The sequence below is a fragment of the Eptesicus fuscus genome, chromosome 9 (assembly GCF_027574615.1).
Source record: "Eptesicus fuscus isolate TK198812 chromosome 9, DD_ASM_mEF_20220401, whole genome shotgun sequence".
Classification (NCBI taxonomy): domain Eukaryota; kingdom Metazoa; phylum Chordata; class Mammalia; order Chiroptera; family Vespertilionidae; genus Eptesicus; species Eptesicus fuscus.
In genome coordinates this window covers 45,321,254-45,343,023 of record NC_072481.1, presented here as the reverse complement: position 1 = coordinate 45,343,023, position 21,770 = coordinate 45,321,254, and the positions used below count along the sequence as shown (strand labels likewise).

The following is a 21,770-nucleotide window of genomic DNA, read 5'->3' as shown; positions in this document are numbered from 1 at the left end:
TCACAGGGAGGCATTTCAAGAGGAAACGGGCCCCAGCAGACCTGCACTACCAGGGAGAAGGCTGGTCTGGCCTTTAGGAATTTGAAAAACATTTTCCTTTTTGCTCAAATTGCTTAGTGACAGACAAAAATGTCCCCAAATAGGCATTCTTGATCTCTAGACAGGGACAAAATTGAAAAAAAAGAAACACACACACACAGAAGAAGTGGGCAGGGACGGAAAACAGAGCCATTAGTACCTGAAGAACCAACCCCTTCAGCCAAGACTAGTAGGAACAGGCAGACATTTTGGCAGCGAGCTTAGTCCACGGGGCTCTGAGTTCAATGAAAAATAGCAACAGTACATAGTAAATGCTCAATCAATAGTAGGTAATATTGTATAACACTTCCCTTTTCCCAGCCATTAATAATGTAGGAGATTCGTCCTACTCATTTCTCATCCCCACACACCGAAACCCTCACTGCTGCTCAAAACCCAGACGTGAGGGTTGGACCGTTAAATTTTGAAGACCAGCAACATATCCCTTCATAGAAAAAGGCTAACACTTTGTGAGAACTCCGACACCAGCCGCTCTGCCAGGTATTCTCGTAGATCTTCTCTCGTAACCCTATCACCATGAATGTACCCCGGACTTCCACAATGAGAAACTTGAGGCTTGAAGGGCTTGCATTAAAAATTAGTTTCTGGAAACAGGCTTTTGTGAGTTGGCCTGGGTAGTGGGTCTACATTTTTTTTAATTAAAAAAAAAAAATGTTTTGTTTTTTTTTTGAGAGAGAAACATCAATGTGAGAGAGAAACATCGATCAGCTCCCCCCCTCCTACCCCCCCCCCCCATACTCACCCGACCTGGGGATCAAACCAACAACCTGGGTATGTGCCTTGACCGGGAATCGAAACCACCACCTCTCGGTACACAGGACAATGCTCCAACCAACCGGGCCACACTGGCCAGGGCTGGGTCTGCTTTTATAACCCCTTTGCGTGAATGTTTCAAACAACACACTCTGAAATGAGCTTTGGAAGCCAAACTGTTGTAAACTGAGGATACCTGGAAGCATTCAGATTTCTCACCACTGTTTGGCAAGGCCTCTGCACTACCTATCCACGGCTTTTCCTTTGAAGCACATCCACAAAGCCTCCAGGACGGTAAGCATTCCCCGTGCCCGACAGGCCAGTCCTAGGAGACTGGAGAGTGGGGTAAGTCCCAGGCAGCTCAGTTAGAAAACAAGAAATAAAAATCCAAGCGAAGGGTTTATAGAAAACACACAGAGGAAGAATAAAGCATGGTAATTGTTTACAGGCCACTTGTGAGTCTTCTAAAAAGGTCGTAAACAAGAAACGTGGCTTGGGAGAGACTAGCCTGAAGTGTTTATCCCTCAGACAATCCCTCCAGTTCCTGTGAGCCCTCCGCATTCATCAGGCTAAAGTCTTGCCCTGCCAGGTGGCTCAGCTGGTTGGAGTGTCCTCCCAAACTCCAAAGAGTGTGGGTTCGATTCCCAGTCAGCATGTACTTGAGGCAACCAATCAATGTTTCTCTCTCTAAAAATTCAATAAAAATATCCTCAGGTGAGGATTAGAATAAAAGTCTCAATCATTGCATTCGCATAATCTCCCTGCCCCCAACCCTGGCCCCCACTGTTCCCAGACTGCTTACTAACACTGCCCCCCCCACCCACCCCCGCCCCATCCCTCCGCAGGAGAATATCTGCTCCAGGAAGACAGAGCTGTGCTTTGTTGACAATTGCTACCTTCAACATTTACAAGAATGCCAAGCTAGCCATAGATATTCATATATGTGAAATGAAAGATGATTTATGTCATCATTTACTTCATTGTCCTGGTTCAATTGTTTAGATACAAGAATCATTTCTACAGTGTTAAAGGTGTTATGTGGCGACGTGAATGTTTTAAGGAAAAGCGTATTCACAGAATTCTAATGTGATCATAAAACTAAGAAGAAATGGTCCAATGCCTATCTATACAATTTTGATCTTAGTCTCTAAGAGAACCAGTGTATAAAGATCAAATTCTAATGAAATGGAAGACCTAAAATTACAAAATCTGGCACCCTGCTTGGTAGATAGTATGCAGGCTTCCCATCCCTTGATTCAACGTTAAGATATTATGGGAAGTGGCACCACATAACTTTTACTTCAATAACCTATGAACGTGCTAACTAAAAATTCTGTTACATTCCAGTCCTGTAACTTTTGTGTTTTTCTTTTTTTGCTTTTTTTAAAATATATTTTATTGATTTTTTTACAGAGAGGAAGGGAGAGAGATAGTTAGAAACATCGATGAGAGAGAAACATCGATCAGCTGCCTCTTGCACACCCCCTACTGGGGATGTGCCTGCAACCAAGGTACATGCCCTTGACCGGAATTGAACCTGGGACCCTTGAGTCCGCAGGCCGACGCTCTATCCACTGAGCTAAACCGGTTTCGGCCAGTCCTGTAACTTTTGAATCAGATCCAATGGAAGACAAGTTTTTGGAGGGTAAATTAAAAAAGGATACTTATCATACTTTACTAAACTCCTTGATAATATTTTACTACGTCATAAGGAGATTCCCTTAATAATGAATTCTTGATAACTTAGTCCAAAATAGATGGCAATTATTTTGTAAGTACAAATGTCTCAAAAATTATTTAAGATCCAATAAAATGTGTGTTTATTTCATTTGAAAATGTCTTCACTATTACTTAGTTTCAATCACGACATGAACTAAATGCAGACTGATTAATAACCACATCTTGATGCAGCAATTCTCTTCATGACTTTTCTAAACGCCATCATGGAATAGACACAGCCAAACAAAAAAGAAGGGATGGGCAAATGGAGATTGGTCAAAAAACTGAAATTTTCAAAACACAAATTATAAAGTATCTCCTACAGGGTGCTTAGGAATATAATTCTGTCCGAAACATGTTATGCCGTGAAACATATTACGTTATTAGGATGTATCTGTAATAATAGGTTTGTAAACTATAAACTCCACCAGCATGGGTAATTCCAAACCATAATCATCTCACATAAAGCTAACATTATATTCTAATATATATTAGAACTGCCTTCCACACCAATTGATTTGGGTTCTTCTACTAACCAAATAGAAAAAGCAGACCCAGATTTTCATGCCAACATTAAGTATTTCCTAGTAAATAATCCATTAAATTATTAAAAGGAGGTGGGGGAGAGTCCAGCCTAACTAAGATGCTAGCCAAAATGATCAAAGTAATTCCCATGCCCTGGCCGGTGTTGCTAACTGGCTAGCATCAGCCTGTGCACATCCCTGGCCCCAGGAGGCAACCAATCAATGTCTATCTGTCTGTCTGTCTCTCTCTCTCTCTCTCTCTCTCTTTCTCCATTCCACTCTCTCTAAAAATCAATGGAAAAAATATCCTTGAGTGAGAGGTCTGGAACCACTGCACTCATTATACAATAGGCAAAAGCAGCCTGAGATTTACCTAATACGGGGTGACAGAGCCTGGAGAGTAACGGAGAACCAACGGAGCCAGGGCTCTGATCAAACTGTGCCTGAAGCTCACGCACACTATCTATCGGTAAACTTTCCAGCTACTTAAGCCAACAAACTCTATCCTTTCAGGCAGTTTTAGTTGGCATGGGTTGTTACTTACAATTCAAAATATCCATTGACAACAAGGATGATGATGACAATGAGTCTACAACTCACATATAACTGTGACCCTAACAACCACCCAGGGTTGAGACAGGTATGATTTTTCTACTTATAGAGTGAGAAAACTGAGGCTATGAAGAGGAAAAAAAGGGGCTTGTCAAAGTTACACTGCTAATAAGCTAAGATCTCGATTGCCTTTATTCATCATTTGCTCAGCAGAGAATATCTGTAAATGTGAAGATTATCAATGTTGTCTCATATTTTCCATATTGAACAGTCTTATTTTCTTGAGTCTTTAATCTATTGCAGCCATCCTACTAAATCATAGCCTTGGCCCAGTGAGCCTTTGTTGATGTGCATCAAGCATGTAAAACTCGCGGCCTATGGGCATGCGCATGCCTCCTTTATTTGGCCCATGTTAGCCTTTGAGTTTGACATGCTTGAAGTACATCATTAAACAATACAATTTTATCATATTTAAATGAAATTGCAAAGGTAAATGTGGTGATACCACTCCATGAAGAATAAATACCTTTATTACTCTCTCCACCTCCATTTCTGTCTCCCCCACCTCCACCTCCATTTCCACCCACACCCCATACAACCAGGGTACCCAATAGCCAGAGGGATATTTCTAAAGCAAAAGTCAATCACATCGCTCTTATGCCTAAAATCTTCCAACGGCTTCCCATTTCAGCCAGAATAAAATCCAAACTCTGGTCTTCACAGGGATCCTGTTCTCTCTCATCTTCCTCCACTCCCACCCTCCTTCAGTGCCTTCTTTCAGCCCCACACACACACCTCATCCTCCTCTCAGGCCCCGTGCATCCTACCCCTCCCCCCAGGTCCTGGAGAGCGACTTCAACACCATTCAGGCCTCAGCTCAGCTCAAACAGCCGCCGCCCTCAGGGAGGCCTCCTTTGAAAACCGAATTAACCTACCTTTATCTCCCTCAAAGAACTAAGCCAACGTTATCTTTAATTTTTGCATATTTAAATATCTACACCCCTCCCCCCGCCCCTTCTAGAATGAAGGCCCCTCAAAGGCAGGGACTCTGTTCTGTTATCTCTGTACCCTCCTCTGAGGAGTTCAATCAGTGGTTACTAACAGATTGATTGCCTGAGTGACTTAATCTAAGAATCCACAGGCCACTTAAACCAAAACTTTTAAACAATGCTTTGTTTTGAGCTGAAAACAAGAACTGCAAAGTCCACGATGTCCTTTGAAAGATTTGTATCTGAGCTGGATTACACTTTATTCTTTCTAATCCTGGGCATCATTATTCTTTAAGTAATAAAAGCAACTTCCTTGTGAGAATAATGTCACCTCAATAAATGGAAAAGAAAACAGAAATGTTACAAAACTGAATAGTGGTGATCATTGTACAAATCTACAAACGTAATAAAATCAGTAAATTGTTTTAAAAAAATCAACAGTAAGAAAAGAACCCAGTTTTAAAATGGGCAAAGGTGTTGGCATTTCACCAAAAAACAGCTCTAAAGATTAATGGCAAACAGGCACCTGAAAAAAATGCTCGGCACCATTATTCATTAGCACATGTTTATTAAAACCACCATGAGATACCACTTCATACATTGTACACTGGGTGACATTAAAATGACTGACCCAATCAAGTCCTGGCGAGGATATGGAGCCACCAGGACTCATTGCAGGAGGGAATACAAAATGATATAGCCCCTTTGGAAAACAGACTGGCGGTTCCTTACAAAGTTTAACATACTCTTACCATATGACACAGTAATCCCAGCCCTAGAGATGGGAAAACATATGTTCCAACAAAAACTTGTACATGAATAAACATATAGGAATGTTTATAGATTTATAACCTCAAAAAATTCCAAATGTTTTTCAACTGGTGAATGGATAAACAAACTGTGGTACACCCACACCATGGAATTCTACTCAGCAACAGAAAGAAATGAACTGTTGATATACACACATGATATAGCTGAATCTCAAATGCATGATGCTAAATTTAAAGAAGCCAGACTCAAAATGCATACCATAATGCATCCATTTATATAACAATCTGGCAAAGGTCAAATTACAGAGACGGAGTTCCAGGTGAGGGGGTCGGAGGACTGACTACAAAGGGAATTTGGGGGCCTGATGAAACTGTTATGTACCTTGACTGTGATAGTTACATGACTGCGTATTCACTAAAACTCATGGAACTCCACACCAAAGGGTCCATTTCCAAACTCATTAGGATGGCTATTGTATATATATATTTAAAAAAAGCAAATGTTGGCAAGAATGTAAAGAAATTATTCTTGCCCACTGCTGATGAGAATATAAAATGGTATAACCACTTTGGAAAACAGTATGACTGTCCGTCAAAAAATTACACATAGAATTATCACATGATATAGCAATTTAGCAATTCCACTTCTGGGTATGGACCCAAAGAACTGAATGCAGGGACTCAAATATTTGCACTACCCATGTTTATAGTAGCATTATTTACAGCAGCCAAAGGATGGAAGCAACCCAAGTGGCCAAACTATGGTATATACATACAATGGAATATCACAGCCTAATTTTAAGCAAAGAAGTAACAGAGCTGACATTTTTAAAGGCACTCTAATAGTCCTTGTTTCCTTTATAACACTACTCAAAATCTGTAATTTATATTTACATGATTATTTCTTTAATGTCGATTTCCTCTAGTAGGTGGTATACTCCATCAGAGTAGGGATACCATGTCTCTCTCTTTTTTTTAACCTTGAACTCAAATCCAAGATAGTACCTGGCATATAGTATGTGCTCGATAAATATTTGTTAAGCAAATTAACCAATGAATTTAACCTCTAGGGCAAAGAAAGTAGCTCTAAGCACATAATTTGCAAGTACACACACATTTTTGCATTTTTTTATATTCCTAAATATCCTCAATATACGTTCCCCCCACTTTCTCTAACATGAAGAAATTACACATCAGAAGCACCTAATATTTGGAGTCCTAATGTGCTTGATACACTGCTAGACACTTTCAGTCATCAGACACATTTAAATCTTTAGTAGCAAGTAATGGCTCCAGACAATTCACTCTAAGACTAAAGTAATGATATTAGCACATGAAACATAGTAAACGTTTGCTATAATAACTATTAGAAAGTTACAAAGTCTACTGTTAAAAGACGGGCACACAATTTCTGTAGTCCAGACATTTCTGAGCCTTCACCATATGCCAGAGACAGTGCTAGCCATACCAGGACTACAGATGAATACATCTGGGCTCTTTCTGGCAGGAGCTCATGCCCTACTAACTCTCATCTGTACAAAGCTTTACTGTTTACAACTCTTGCTCACATTTATTATCCAGGCCTCCTTGCCGGTCACCCTGAATTTATGCTATCTCTAGGGATCTGGACCCATGACCAATGAAATTGGTTCACAGTCAGCACAATCTATTCCCTTCCAAGACTACCACCGGGCAAATATCCCTGTTTCACAGAGGATCCAATCAACTCTGGATCCAACAACCAAGATTGTCAAACACCTCCGTTCTCCCAGCTTTCTCCAAATCTGCCCAGGGCAGCAACAACCCAGTGCCAGCTTCCCAGGGAGAGAGCCGAAGCAGCAGCAAAAAGCCAAAACCTGGCTCTCCTGGCTTGGCCAAGGGCAGCTCTCACTCAGAGGACACTACCCAAGACACACTCAGCACCCACACTTCAGCACCTCCTGCTTCTGGGCCAGGAGAGACACTGGCCTTGGAGAAAGCCAATCAGTAAACAGGGATGGAATTAGGACAAATGAGTCCAATATCCCGGAGCGGGGGCCAAAAATGTTCCATGAGGTTTCATCTGAGTTAGCAAATGATTGAGGATGGACAAAAAAACCCAACAGGTCTTTCTACATCTCTCATTTCCCAGAGATAAATGTGATGACCAGGTAAAACTTATATGAAAATTTACAGAACACACATAGTCCACCAAGAAGGCCATAAAAGTATCCTTAAACCATTTATAAATATTGTAACACATATCAGGGAGGTGATATATTTCACAATTTCTTCTTCCGATATCTTTTTGTGGTTATACACAGCACAGTAATTCTCAAGGTTACATGGCTTCCCTGGGATTTCTTTTCCATATAGAAACCCCTCTTTATTTTCAAGTGACATGGAAATATGAAGACTATTTTAAACTGATTATTATTTTATACACGGCGTCAGAGCAGACTGATGGATCTGTACTTCAGTGTATTTATGGATCATTAATTTCTAGCCCTCCCTCCTTTGAATTAAATTTTTAAAAAAAAGAAAGTTGGCCATCATATACTAGTCTAGGTTTGTCTTGTTTCCTTAACATACGCCTTATCAGCTCTGCCACAGCCGAAGTGATTCCAAATTGCTTCATGACACACTTGGATTTTTTCCCCCTAATAATTCCTGCTTCCTGCCCATGACTGGCAGGCTTCTTCCACGCGGCAGTAACGTGGGGACAGCTAATTATCTACCAATCCACCTTGCTATTCCGTACTTGGCAACTTTTATCTGCACAGGACAGCTGCACTCTCCCCGTTTGAAGTAAAATGTCAGTCTCTGCTAATGCAACAAGACTTACATCACTAATGATGGCTCCGCACTTTGAAGAAACAACTCAAAGCCTAATTAAAAATTCAGATTCATTCTCACTGGCTCACCGATTTCCACTGCCCTTCCACCAGGGCCTCGGAGTAGCTTTTAAAATACTCCACGCAAAAATAACATTTAAGAAAATATCCAAGGAAATCCAGAAAAAAAGTGCTGCAGTCTTGGTCTTTGACGGAGTCTGTAAAATAACTGTTACGGTTGGAACAGAACCAATAGGTTATCACATATAACAGATAAGAATTTACTCTACTGGCTTCTACCCTACAATTACAATAAAGCACAGTATTTCCAGGGAAACTATGGACCCAGCTACCTTTCAGTCGATCCACTCTGGTATTTAGGTGGTGGAGCTTTTCTACCTGTAATTAACTCAGAAGTTGTTTCACCACCTAAATCTCTACTAGAGGAAACTTCTTTTGAACTCAGAACAAAGAGGACAAGGTAAGAGTCATTCCCGTGACATGATGACATTTTGTTTCATTATGGAGTCAAATAAACAACCCTTAACACTACTGCAATTTTTGAAGGAGAAGGGGGAGGAGGAAAAGGAAGTGGAAGAGGAGGAGAAGGAAGAAAAAGAACAAATTTACTTCTTACTCCTAGTGACTATGAAGAGAGATACAGGTCCTGAAATTCAATTCCAAAATAGAACTTTGCCTGAAAATTACAATTGAAATTTCCTTCTGTAGCTTTTACACACACACACACACACACACACACACACACACACACACACACACGTTCCTCGCCTAAGTTTTTGTTTATTTTTTTATTCTTTACCTTTTTATTTTTTTATTTTTTATTTTTAATATATATTTATTGATTTTCCACAGAGAGGAAGGGAGAGGGATAGAGAGCTAGAAACATCGATGAGAGAGAAACATCGACCAGCTGCCTCCTGCACACCCCACACCGGGGATGTGCCCGCAACCAATGTACATGCCCTTGACTGGAATCGAACCTGGGACCTTTCAGTCCGCAGACCGACGCTCTATCCACTGAGCCAAACCGGTTTCGGCTTCTTTACCTTTTTAATAAAAAAATTAATTTTGGTGGTACAGGTTCAGAATTATAAATAGCTATTGACCATTTATATTTGCTCTTTTAAAAAATATGTAAAAACACTGCAATAAGTCCTCGATTTTTTGTGTTTCTACAGTGGCTCACTGACTTCTAGGTATTTAAATAACAACTTAACTTTGGAAAAAAAACCCAGTCAGCTGACAAATTAGACTATCAGCTTTAAGTTCTCAGCCATAAAATAACTAAGCCAAACTTTTTTTTTTTCCAAGAGAGGAATGCAAGTTTGCTTCCATTTTAAGGGAATCTTGTCTTGGAAAAATGGAGCTCCCAAAAGATAGTATAGTATTGTTTTTGTTTTGTTAAATATGTTTTTTATTGATTTCAGAGAGGAAGGGAGAGGAAGAGAGATAGAAACATCAATGGTGAGAGAGAATCATTGATCAGCTGCCTCCTGCACGCCCCCTAATAGGGATCGAGCCTGCAACCCAGGCATGTGCCCTGACTCAGTGCCCAGTGATCTCCTGGTTCATAGTTCGATGCTCAACCACTGACCACACCAGCCAGGCAGAATAGCACAGTATTGTGAAAGGGCTCAAGAAGCAAGAGTCCTAAAACTAACACTTGAGTTCTAAGTCTACCACTTCCTACTGGTGTGATCTCAGAGAGCCACTTTCCCACAGGGCCTGTTTCTCATCTGCAAATGAGGCAGGGAGGTAGATTTGACTTTCTTTCTGGTCCTTCCGGGTTCCCATGCCACCAAGTGATCTGTGGGCCTGGGAGGTCAAGGAGACAAGGCGTGCCAAGGACAGGCCTGCTGAGCCTGGATTTGTACAGCCCGTCAGGGAGACCACAAGACCACAGTGGGAAGCTGACCAGCCAGTGTGCGAGCGAACCAGAGGAGGAAGACCACAAAGGCCCTCCTTGAACTGAACTTAGGGAGGCAGAGCCTCCATACGGTGCAGGCTCTGCCCGCTGGTGGCTGAATCCTAAATCGCTTCATCTGAGTTATAGGGACCAGGCTTTCTCCAGATTTCCAGGTCCTCTCTCCCAGAGCACATCTCCAAATACAAGAGACTCAGCAGCTAGTTCCCAACTCAAACACTGGTGAGCTACTGCCAGCCATGGGCATGCAAAGAATGAGAAATAGGGTACTGGCCACATTGTTTAAGCCCTAATCAACATAAGGCAGTAGGTTCCTTTCTTATTCAAGTCTATACCTGCCATATAAGTCTCAACTGACAGGTAAGACCCGAGGATCTCAGGATGTGTGACTCCTGTCCTACTTCTCTGCCCTGTTCGCACCCATTCTTCCCTGAAGCTCTTTAACCTCCAAACCTTAACGCCACCTTTCCATCCCTTGAAGGTGCCATTACCAAGGAGACTTCTGGGAAGTCCCTTCTTTGACTAACCAACTCCTATTCATTCCACTTTTTTACAGGACGACTCCCAGAATCCCTCTCCATTCCACCAAAAGGTTAACATACTTCCTCTAAGCATCCTCCTCTCTCATAACCTTCGTTGTGTCGGAAATGAACCTGGCACCAAGTAAACATCCAACAACTATTCCTTTAAAGTAATTATGGTGACGGGCAGCTCACCTCCCGAAGCAATCCAAGTGAGAACGCTTCCATCAGAATGTCTTCCTTTCTATCCGCATAACCTTTACACACCAGCACCGACGTCACCTCCTGGAACCCAGGGAATCATTCTAATCCAGTCCCTGTAAACCGGTGGCCTCCGGCCTGCAGACATGTTGGGTTTGGCTCACACGCTGTTTATTGTTGGTTTGCTTTTTAAAATCTGAATTAGTAGCCAATATTTTTCAGAATCAAGAGATTCCGTCTAAAAACCAGATATCCAGCTTCTCATGAAAAAAAAACACACACACAAAACACAGAGTCATGTGGCAACAGTGGACCCACAATGCCAGTGGCAGTAATTGCAGGAGCTGAGCAGCACCTGCTTCCCTGGCACGTGCCCTCCAGTTTACAACAGCAAACACCCGTCTTTACTGGCCTACACCTGGCCCACGTCACTCATTTGTCCAACGGACCGGACCCCGTGTCGATGTGGGATTCAGTGACTCTGGCTGTCATCTAGATCCCATATTTTAGAATTTCTTTCTATACTGTCTTGACCTGTACAAATTGGCTTAGCCTCCCTGATAAGGTTCTTTTCTCTCAGAGGAGAGGTGGATGTCCTATACGTTTCCTGCCCTCTTCCAGGCCCCAGTTCTGCAAAATGAGGGACCCAGTGAATATGTGGTAACAGACTGCTTATTAGACAAATATATATCTAGCCCAGCTTTTCCTTGTCAACCCGCCCCTCTCTCCCACCTATAGTTCACCTTGCCTTGTCCCTTTTTCTCTCCTTCCTCCTCGGGACGGGGAGGGAACAGGAGTAAGAAGCCATGGTTCGCACTGCATGGCACTAAGAAAACATGGAACCTCGCAGCCTGTGGGGAAGCCCAGCCTGAAAACGAGGGCCAGATGGCATGTGTAAGGGAGAAAAAAAGGATCCCTGGGGAGCTCCCCGAAAGAAGGTTGGGCATTACATCTGGAAGGCTGAAGAGGTTGCCGGGCAAAAAATACTAGCTGTCTATCAAGGGCTAGACATATCATCACAAAAAAATCTGTAAGGATACACCCTCCAAAATGTTTGTATTTATTTGTGGACTGCAAATTCTTCATGCTGGTGTACCAATATTATGTGTATTATAAAACATTTAGAAATATATAAGTTAAAGAAGGACGCAATAAAAGATTTTATGGATGAAATGATGTGCTATCTGGAATTTACTTCAAAATAATCAGGGGGAAGGGAAAGACTAGGTGGAGGCAGAGATGAAACCAACCTGACCACAAGTTAATAACTGTTGGAGCTGGAGAAGATACAGGGGAATTTTAATGCTCTTCTCTTTACTTTGGTGTATTGTTTTTCAAATCTTTGACACACAAAACTTTAAAAGTAAATAAATAACTATGAATAACAGGCCTGATATTTTCTTCACAAACCCCAAGGGGTAGTTCTGCACCACCTCTCTTGAGGTCTGTGCGCCACACTTTGCTAACCCCTGGGACAGAGGATTGACCACATTGAAATACGCAGGTGCCAATGACCAGATTTCAGTTTCATCCAGGCCTGGGGGGCGACATGTTTGTTGCCTTCCAGGTTCTGTACCCTGACACTACACAGACTGTCCCACATGAATGTCTGTTTACTGACGGTTCCCATGTTAGACCTTGTGCTAGACACTTTTTTAAATATATTTCTCTCCATTCACCAAGTGAAGCATGAAGACACTGCTAAAGTTCAGGGCAATTTAGTAATGTGCTGGAAATTACGCAGTTAAAAAATGAACGGACTCAAAACTGTTGTAATTGAAAAATAAGAATTTATTTTTAAACTGTTGCCCCTTCAATATTTTGGATTTCAACACGTTTTTACACCGGGTCCAAACAGATGCAAAGTAAACCCCACTGCACATAATCCCCCAAATTCCCGAGTTCTGCAAGGTTCCTGTCTGCTCATCCACTTAAGCTCAAGGAAGGAACTCCTTAAGCAGCAACCAGAAATAGCACCAAGTTATAAAGTGTGAAGCCATCTCCTTCCCCTCCCCCACACCCCTCCAGACTCAAGTATGATTGGCACGAAAAGCGTAAGCACGGGCAAGGATGCCAGCTATAAGACAGGTGTTAGTGGAGAGGAAGGGAAGGAAGTCCTGAGCACAACTGGGATACTCCATCAGAAGTCATTCAACATGCTTTTTCTTGGGCTCATGCTTTCCAAGTTCAAATCAGTCATCCATCAATCGTCAACTTCCTTCCACTCCAAATATTCACTTTCAGAAGAGAGCAAGCCAGCAGGTTGTCCACTAAGGCTTATACTGTACACAAGGCCTAGACAGAATCAAACCATACTATTTGCAAATACAGGTGATTTCTCACCCCTAAAACATTCTATATTGCCTAAGCAGACATTCAAAGCATCCAAAACATGACGTTCCTGGTATAATGGACATTATTTTAGGAAAAATACAAACCTTACCTAAACATCACTGCGTATCAGCATGCAGTTACAGGAAAGACACCAAGATGTTTATGTCCAGTCACCGCAGAAGCTCCAGGGGTGATGCCCAAAGAAACAAGACATGGGGTCCACATGAAGACACAGCCACCCCCTATTCAGGCATTTAAGGATATGCCAACTACCTTGTCCAATGCCATCAAAGGGAATTAGAAGTGTCTGATGAACTACTCATTTGGATACCATTCATGTTTGAAGCTGCTGCTGCTTTCAGGACTGGCCTGTGTAGGCAGACAGTTCACTGAAAGACCGAGAGAGGACAAGCCACCTTCTGTGACCTCACCAGATGGGCTTGGGCAGCCCTCTTCTGTACTCCCATAATGCTCTGTTCCTCTCTCCTCCATGGCACTAACCCACTGCATTCTAAAACCTCTCTGCCTCTCACTAACCTCCGATATCATAACACCTGCTTTTGTCTGTCTCCATCATCAGTTGAAAGCTAAGGGCACGGGTCAGGCCTTATTCACCCTACTTGCCCAGCTTAGTCTAACCCCAGGCCCCTCGGAGAGGAGAAGCCCCCTCCTCCAAAGTTTGCTGAACATTTGTTGCAAAAATGAACGATGCACTCATGCAATGCTGTCCAATTGCATACAGAGGAGGCCGCCCTTTCACTTTCAGCTGCAGCCACTATTTACAGTGCTCTATGTTTTCAGCGAACACCACACCCCAGTTGAGCCCTTCAGTTTCTGAAATCACATCTGTCCCGGCTGCTGCTCTTTCTGCAATTGGAGTGGAAGCCCTAGTTTGTGCTTCTGGTTATTTCTTCTGCCTCTACTGGAAGGACCTCCCACCACCCCCTTCCAGGCCACATACAGCAGCTGTCTGACCAACCTGCTGGTGTGCCTGCCAAGTTCACAGTGACTATGCCCAGCCCAGCAGAGCTGTGTTAGAGCTAACATCAAGGCGGGCACACTGGCTGTGTGCCAGGCCCTCGCTGTTAGGAAGCCTGTATTGTCATATAATGTTAAATGGGCCTTATAAGTGCCTGGTGAAATGGCTCCCGGAGCCAGACATGCCTTCTAACAAGCAGGCATTGTTGCTTAACTGTTTTACCTGTGCATGCTATCTTACCTCCTCCTCCAGATTATAAATGTACGGGGCTGTGCTGGAATACCTCCTTGTAAATCTGCTAAACACCTAGCATAGTGCTCTGTGCACAGTAAGCTTTCAATGAACAGTTCTCCATTTAAGAACAACCACACCCATCAACATTTCCCAGCCCCAGCCTCACACGAACAGGTGCCTCCACGTGCACTCTTCCCATTAGGTCCACAGAGCAAATCTCTGGGAAGAAACACCATTCCCAAATTTGCAGGTGAAGACCATCCCACTTGCAAGGGGCGACGCTGGAACCCAATGTAGGGTTCTTTCCCCTCCACGATGCTGCTTGATAAAAACTTGTTGCATGAGTGAATAAGCAGAAGCAAGTCTCCCTGGACACAGCCATTCTCTGCTCCCCAGATCACAACGAAGATGGTTTCACTCAACCAGACCCCTGAGGAAACGATGATTAGGTTTTTTGACTTTTACCCATGATGTATGATGCCTGCTGCCAGGGGGTCAGTATTCAGTGACAGCTTTCCCAGGGCACTGGCAAAATTAGTTGGTGCCAATCATTTCAAGACTTTAAAAAATTTTCTCCATTACTAAAAAGGAACAACAACAACAAAACAAGAGCAGGCAGCCTCCAGGAAAGAAACCTTTCCAAGAAAATCTTTAAGATGGACCGCTTTTCAAACTGTCTTCTCTATCAGCAAGCATAAGAACTTGTCATGGGAAACTACAGCGCTGAAAGAAGGCCTGGTTTTTGTTTTTGTAAAATTACCCCTTGCAACCTCCTGTGAGCAGTGTATGTGCTGCCTTTCGAAATGTGCAGCAGGCCTCGCTTCAGGACTTACTTTGCCATTTCTCAAAACTAAAAAAGAAAAAAAAATAAGTCTTTGGAGAATTTCGGCCCCAACAGGAGCAATTTAAAAGTCTGAATGCAGGCTTTTTACATATATACTGACTTTGACGTTTCTCATCAAATAAGATGCTGTCCAGAAAGGTCTGCACTGAGCTGGAAATGCCAAGGTCAAATGAAAGGAGTCAATCCCTTCTTCAAAGGGAGGGCTTTTTTTTTTTTTTTTTTTTTTTCCCCTGCAAAGAGACACAAGCTTTCCCCAGCCTCCTCACATGGAAGTCTGCCCAGCTCACCTTACTGTCCACATGAGGCCTCCTACCTCGGAACAACAGATTAGCTCTGCAGCTATAAAATTCAGCATTCCACAGGGAGGACTATATAATCTGCACTTTAGGTCACTAACCCCACAAAATTTCAGTCCCACTGAACAAATTCCAGAGGATTACAGAGGGAAATGTGAGGCGCACAATCTTTGTTCTATGGGTCAGAAACCTAACCTGCCTTAGATTTTATTTTACAAGTACCCTCCCCACCACCCCAAAAAAGCTGACAGTCTAACGAAATTAAAAAGAGACTCTCCCCAATTTTCCCAGATGGAGGCAAGTGGCAGATCCAAGTACAGCTCAGGAGGAGGAATTTAAATATTAAATACAGTATGTGCTTCTCCTTTCAAAAAAGGAGAGAAGCCACTTCACATTTTGCCAGACAAAACCCTGTCCCCAGGAGGCCAGTTTCCACAATGAGGTTGCAAAGGTGTTAGAAAGAGGCCAGTTGGGAGGAGATAAAGGGCCATTTGGGCACAAACCCCCCACTGATCAGGGCTTTTTTCTAAAGTGTCTCCTTTTCAACAGAGAAGCCTTTTAAAACTACATTTGCTTTGGATCCCTACCTAAATGACAATGTGTTAGGATCCGATTTCACCTTTTGTCAAGGATCGGGTGAGAAACAGTAAAACTGCTGTCAGCATCTTAGAGAAAGCAAGTCCTTAGCTTATATGGGGAAGGGGGTAAAAAAAAAAATTAAAAATCCTAGGGTTCCCTTGTCCAGCCCCAGTTATGGGCTGAAGGTGACAAATGTCTACTAATCTTACAAGCACAGTCCAACACAGCAACATATGAAGTGTCCTTTATTAAAAGAGGTGCCTCCATGCAAAAAAAAAAAAAAAAAAAAAAAAAAAGCAATTGTTTGTGCTCTAAATGGAAACATTCACCAGTGTTCTTCCTAACATTTTAGTTCTATTTCCTCTAACAGCCGCTTCACTCCTAAGAACTCTGTCAACAATCATCAGAGACCACAAAATGTCTATGGAAGAAAATTATAACTAGACCTGAACCTGAAAGTTCTGCATAGAAAAGGACAGTTCAGTGGGGTAACTTAAAAGCTTGTCTATGACTATGCAAATGAAGAACCAGACTCTATTGCACTTCAGGGCTGCTGTCTGCAAAGACACACTGTGCAGAATTCTCGTTCAAGCAAACCAACCACTCTTCAACCTCACCTAACTGTTAAACAATAATAATGGTAATTCTAATTGTCGTTCACTTTAGTGTAAAAGGTCTGCAGAACTTGCTTTGGGAAAACTGCATCATCCTGGGAGGAGACTGGGGAGGTCGCAGGGAAGAGGGTTAAAAAAAAAAAAAAGGCGTCAGAAACCTGAATCCTACCAAAGCGACACAAAACCCCGCCTAAGTGACTCAGAACACCTCTCCCTCCCGGTGGGAGGTGGACGGGTGGTCACCGGAAAATCGAATCCTGAAACCTACTCCAAGAACACATTCCTGGAAACTTCGTTCTTTCGAAGACCGTGTTCATCACCCTTGTTGTTAGAAGGCATAAGAGGTTGTTTTCCTGAAGAACATTACAGCAAAGGTTTCAGACTCCTCATGCCATCTCAACCTCGCCCCATCTAGGGGGCCTTACCAGCCCAGGCGTCGGTGAAAACCACGGCGGGACACAATCTCCAGGCGGTTGCTGTGCAGCAATGTTTACTCCCGCTGTGTGGCTGGTTATTAGTAACACCGTCAGGATTCCTTGATAGACCCCCTCATTCTTTGGGGAGCCCCCTTCCCCTCCCGGGGAGGAACAGCACGGTAAACAAACCGGAAAATTAGGAACCTCACTCACTGTGTTCCCACTCCCCACCCCCAAGAGGCAGGTACAAAACAAAACAAAAATCGTAGGGCGGACAGCACGCAACGGACAATAGCAGTAACAACAAAAGTCTCCCCCACAGGACAAGAGTCGGGAATCCACCAGGAATCTGCCAAGCCAACCCCTCCCCCCAGTGCCCCCGGGCAGGGACGGGGAGCTCGGAGTCCGCTCAGAGCCTGTCTCCGCAGGGACCCAGGTGGGCCGGGAGCAGCTGCGGGTGCCTTCCCTCGCGGCGCCCGTGAAAGCGCGCGGTAGGGGTGGACACCAGGAGGTGGACAAGGGGTAGGCTGGGGGCCTCGGCAAATCATCCGAGCCAGGCGGGGCCGTCTGCCCCGGGAATGGGTACACAAAGAGGGAAGGGAAGTTTGCAGGGGCGACGGGGTAAAAACAAGACCGAGGAGGAGAGTCGTGCACATTAGGGAAGGAGGTGCGAGGGAATCGGAGAACCCTTGCGGAGATAAAAGAGCTGGGTGGGAGGGAAAGTGGGACCCGTGCAAAGGGCAAGGGCTTCTGCAGAGGAAAAAGGGAGGAGGAGTACCTGAGTGCAAGGAAGAGTGGGTGTGCGTGTGGGCGTGGGGGGACCCTGTGCAGAGAACAGAGGTATCCGGTGGAAGGGGGAGGGGGGCTGTGCGTGCCAGAGAGGTCGGTGCACGGTCAAGGGGGACCTGCACTGGGGAAGGGGCTCTGCGCAGGAGAGGCAGAATGCCTGGCAAGTTTGGGGGCGCAATGGGGGGGGGCGCCTTACCTGCATGGTGACGACCCCCAGCTCCTCTGCCGCTAGCCTCCGCATCTGGCTCGCCAGCACTTGCGCCTCGTCCAGGATGGAGAAGTCGGCGTGGGCCACCGCGCCCAGCAGCCAGCACGCGACCACGCAGAACAGCCAGAGGGACGGCCGCCGCGCTCCCGCCCCGGCCCGGCCGGGCAAGCCCCGGCCGCCGCGGGCCAGGGCGGCCGCCCCCGCCGGCTCCTCTTCCTCCGGCTCGCGGGCCATGCTGCCTCCCCCCCACTCCCCGCCAACGGGCTCCGGGCGCCGGGAAGCGGGGAGAGAGCCACGGGAGGTGCGCCCAGGGCCCGCTCGGCGCACCCCGCAAAACTTTCTTCCCCTGGTCCAGACGCCTCTGCGCGCGCCGCGGCGGCTTCCAAACTTAGGGGGCGCCCGGCTACAGCGCGGGAGCGCGGGCGGCCACCATCAGCAGCTCCAGCGGCGGGCGGGAGAGGAAGCGGCCCCCGAGCGGTGCCCGGGACACCCGCGCGGCCCCGCGACGCTGTGGCGTCGGGAAGAACGGCGGCGCCTGCCCCCGGGGGCGCGGGCCGTGCAGCCGCGGGTCTAACAGTCGGGGCGCAAGCCGGGAGCCGCCGAGCTTTCGCTTCCCGGAGTCCGGGCGCAGGGAGGCGGCAGCGGCGAGGGCGGCCGGCAGCACCCAGCGGAGGCGGAGCGGCAATCGGGCTGCTGGGCCAGGGCAGCCACCGAGCGAGAAGGGAGAGGGGGAGGTTTGAAGAAAAAGAAAAAGAAGACGAGAAAGAAAGAAAGCGGTGGGGGAAAGGGAGGTGTCTGGTGCCACCACGCTGCGCTCCGGCTCCGCGCACTTCCCGGCTCCGCCGCCACCGAGACTGCGGTGATTTATGGAAGGAGCAAGAGAGGCGGGGAAATTCCCCCCGTCGCCCCTCCTCTCTTTCCCTCACTCCCGCCCCAGAACTGGCCCCCGGAGACGCCAGAGGCAGGAGAAAAGGCTCTCTTCCCGGGTACCAGCCCTGCCAGGGCTGGGTCACTTGGACCCTCTGGTTGCCGGGCACTGCGACCCACCCCAGCTCTCCCCGCCTCTGCCAACGCCAGGGACTCCAGGATCCCACCCGTTCAAGGTCCCCCCCATCCCCAAATCCTTTTAAGTTCCAGGACCCTGGCTTTCTGCCCGGCAGAGCTTTGGGAAGGAGGGGACTGCCGTGTATGCGTCCTCTGCTTTGCTTCGATGTCCATAACAATAGCTAGCACTGGTGGCATCAACAGATTTCTTTTTTTTTTTTTAATCAGCTACTTTGTGCCCTGCAATGTGCTCTGGGGTTTGTAACCTTATCCTTTAATCCCCACCACATCCCTATGAGGTACATTATCTTTATCCCAAATTTTTAGGTAACAAAGACTGAGGCTTAGAGAGGTGGGGTAAACTGCCAGAAGATCACCCAGGGGATAAGAGGCAGAGCCAGAACTGAAGCACAAGTCTGACTCCTAGGCTCTTGCTCTTATATATGACATCGTTCTTTCAGTCTCTCTTTGAAAATGAACCATCTGATCCCATCAAAAGCAAAGACAAAACAAAACAAAACGCCAACAACACTGCTGAACCTGAACGGGAGCTTGCCACACACATCTATTTCTCTGGAGCAAGGGAGGCAAGAAAGGTTAACCTTCCGGTTTCCCCCTGACGCCTGGCTGAGCCTCTCTGGGGGCTATTAAAGCTGCCGTTCTTCCTTCCAGACCTGTGAGCTTGCTGCTTGTGGGTTCCTAGAACACAGAGCCATGCCCAGGAAGATCAGGGCTACCGGGAGGGGTGGGAGCAGGACTAGAACCTGGAGGAAGTGCTCTCTTCCCTTGACAGCAAAACCTGCTGTCTTACGTCTTTGACTAGACTGGGTTACAAACACACCTCCTGGAAGCCTCCCCTGGTCCATTTTACCTGGTTGTGTGTCTGTCATCTGAATTCCCAAATCAGTGTTGTCTGTGCTATATACTCTGTTTTCGTTTGGCGACACTCTCCACTCTGTGCCCCCTTGAGAGAGGCAAATCAGACTCTTGCACAAGATCATGTTATACCTTCCATGTTTGCTTTGCATAACTCACACATATCAGAACTAAGATAAGCCTGTTTGGGGCAGGGACCAATCGGTCACTCCACCATCCACACTTAGTTCAGGACCAAGCCCAAAGTAGGTGCTGTAAACATGATTCTTGAATTAATAATAGGATAAAAAATCTACACGTTGCCTTCTGTCCCCAGAGTTGAATTGACATTTGGTAGAGAGATGATCCTGTAACCTCTGTTTTTTATTGTCATACCATTGCGCATGATAGTGAATCTACCCGTGAAGCAAAAAAGATTAGCCAGATGGTAAGTGGAAGAGAAACAAAACAAAAATAATAATGGCATCCAGCACTATTAACTTTTTGTATTGGATTCTTCAAGGTCATTGTCGCCAGAGTTGTCACACATCGCTAAGCTCTCCTTCTGAAACGCCTTTGGCTTCTCCTTTTTTGACAATTTTTTTTGTATACCGTTAACTATGAGGGGACCCATTTTCGAAGGATTTTAACTCTATGTTCCTTTTTATCACCCTCGGGTTATTTTTGAGAACTCTCAGTGCACCCATGCCTTCAATTATCACCAAGACATCAGACTTTTTGCAAACTTCTAAACAAAGCTCAGTCTCCCCTTGGAGCTGGAATGAACAAATGAGTCCAACGATTTACTGACTTCTCTACTAGATATACCTGAACTAAAACTCATGCCTGTTTTTTCCTACTCTCCACCTAAATCTGTATCTGACTACAAACGGGGTGGATGTCATTCTTTTCCAGCCGGGTGCTTCACTCCCTACACACACTCCTGCTGTCTCTCATACCCATCCCCGTTCTCCATCTGCATCCCTTCGCCTGGCCTCAGCGCCTCATCACAGTTCACCTGTGGTTGTGACCACTGTCTCCTCTCAGGTCTCCATGCAGTCCATCTCACCGCCAACATTCTATTCTCCACACTGAAACCAAAGTCACCTTTCTAAAAGTAAAGTCTGAACCCGTCTCTCACTAACCTAAACATTTCTGATGCCCCGTCTCAGAGAAATAAACTTACAATAAATAAGGCTCTCTGTGCGCTGGCTTATTTGCCTTTCTGGCCTTATTGAAGCTACTCTGCCCCCAAATCCTCACCAGCCCCCAGAAAACACCTTTGCAGGTGGCCTTGAATGCCCTCCCCTTCTCTTCACCTGGTAAGTTCCTACTGAGCTGGGAGTCCCCTCTGGGAAGCCTTCTCTGGCACTGTCCCCCTAGGATTTATTGTAGCTCTTGGTTCTTCTCTCTGCAGTAATGTCCCCCAGCAGTTAATAAGCAGTATTGTGATTATTTGAAAGTCTTGTTCTCTCCTCCCTAATCCTTGACCACAGGTAGCCTTAGGGCGCACCTACTGCACTGCAAATCCTGTGCTTCAACCCAAGTCTGCCAGAACAGAGTCTCTGGAGGTGGGCTAGGTCCCAGATGTGCATTTTACAGACCCCATCACCCACATGAGTCTCATGAACCATGTTAGACTGCAAACAAGCTCCCCAGATGGTTACTCATTCATCTGGGAGCTCTAGCGTT

At 45.5% G+C, this 21,770-nt stretch overlaps 1 protein-coding gene across 1 annotated transcript in view; it reads right to left on the bottom strand.

The window, feature by feature from the left end:
* CACHD1 (cache domain containing 1) overlaps positions 1-18,424 on the bottom strand; it is a 238,420-nt gene extending 219,996 nt beyond the window's left edge. The window contains exon 1 of the mRNA XM_028142357.2: positions 18,168-18,424. Within this exon, the coding sequence (XP_027998158.2) occupies positions 18,168-18,413 (246 nt within the window). The 5' untranslated portion in view covers positions 18,414-18,424. The remainder of the gene's footprint in view (positions 1-18,167) is intronic.
* Between the last annotated feature and the right edge of the window lie 3,346 nt (positions 18,425-21,770).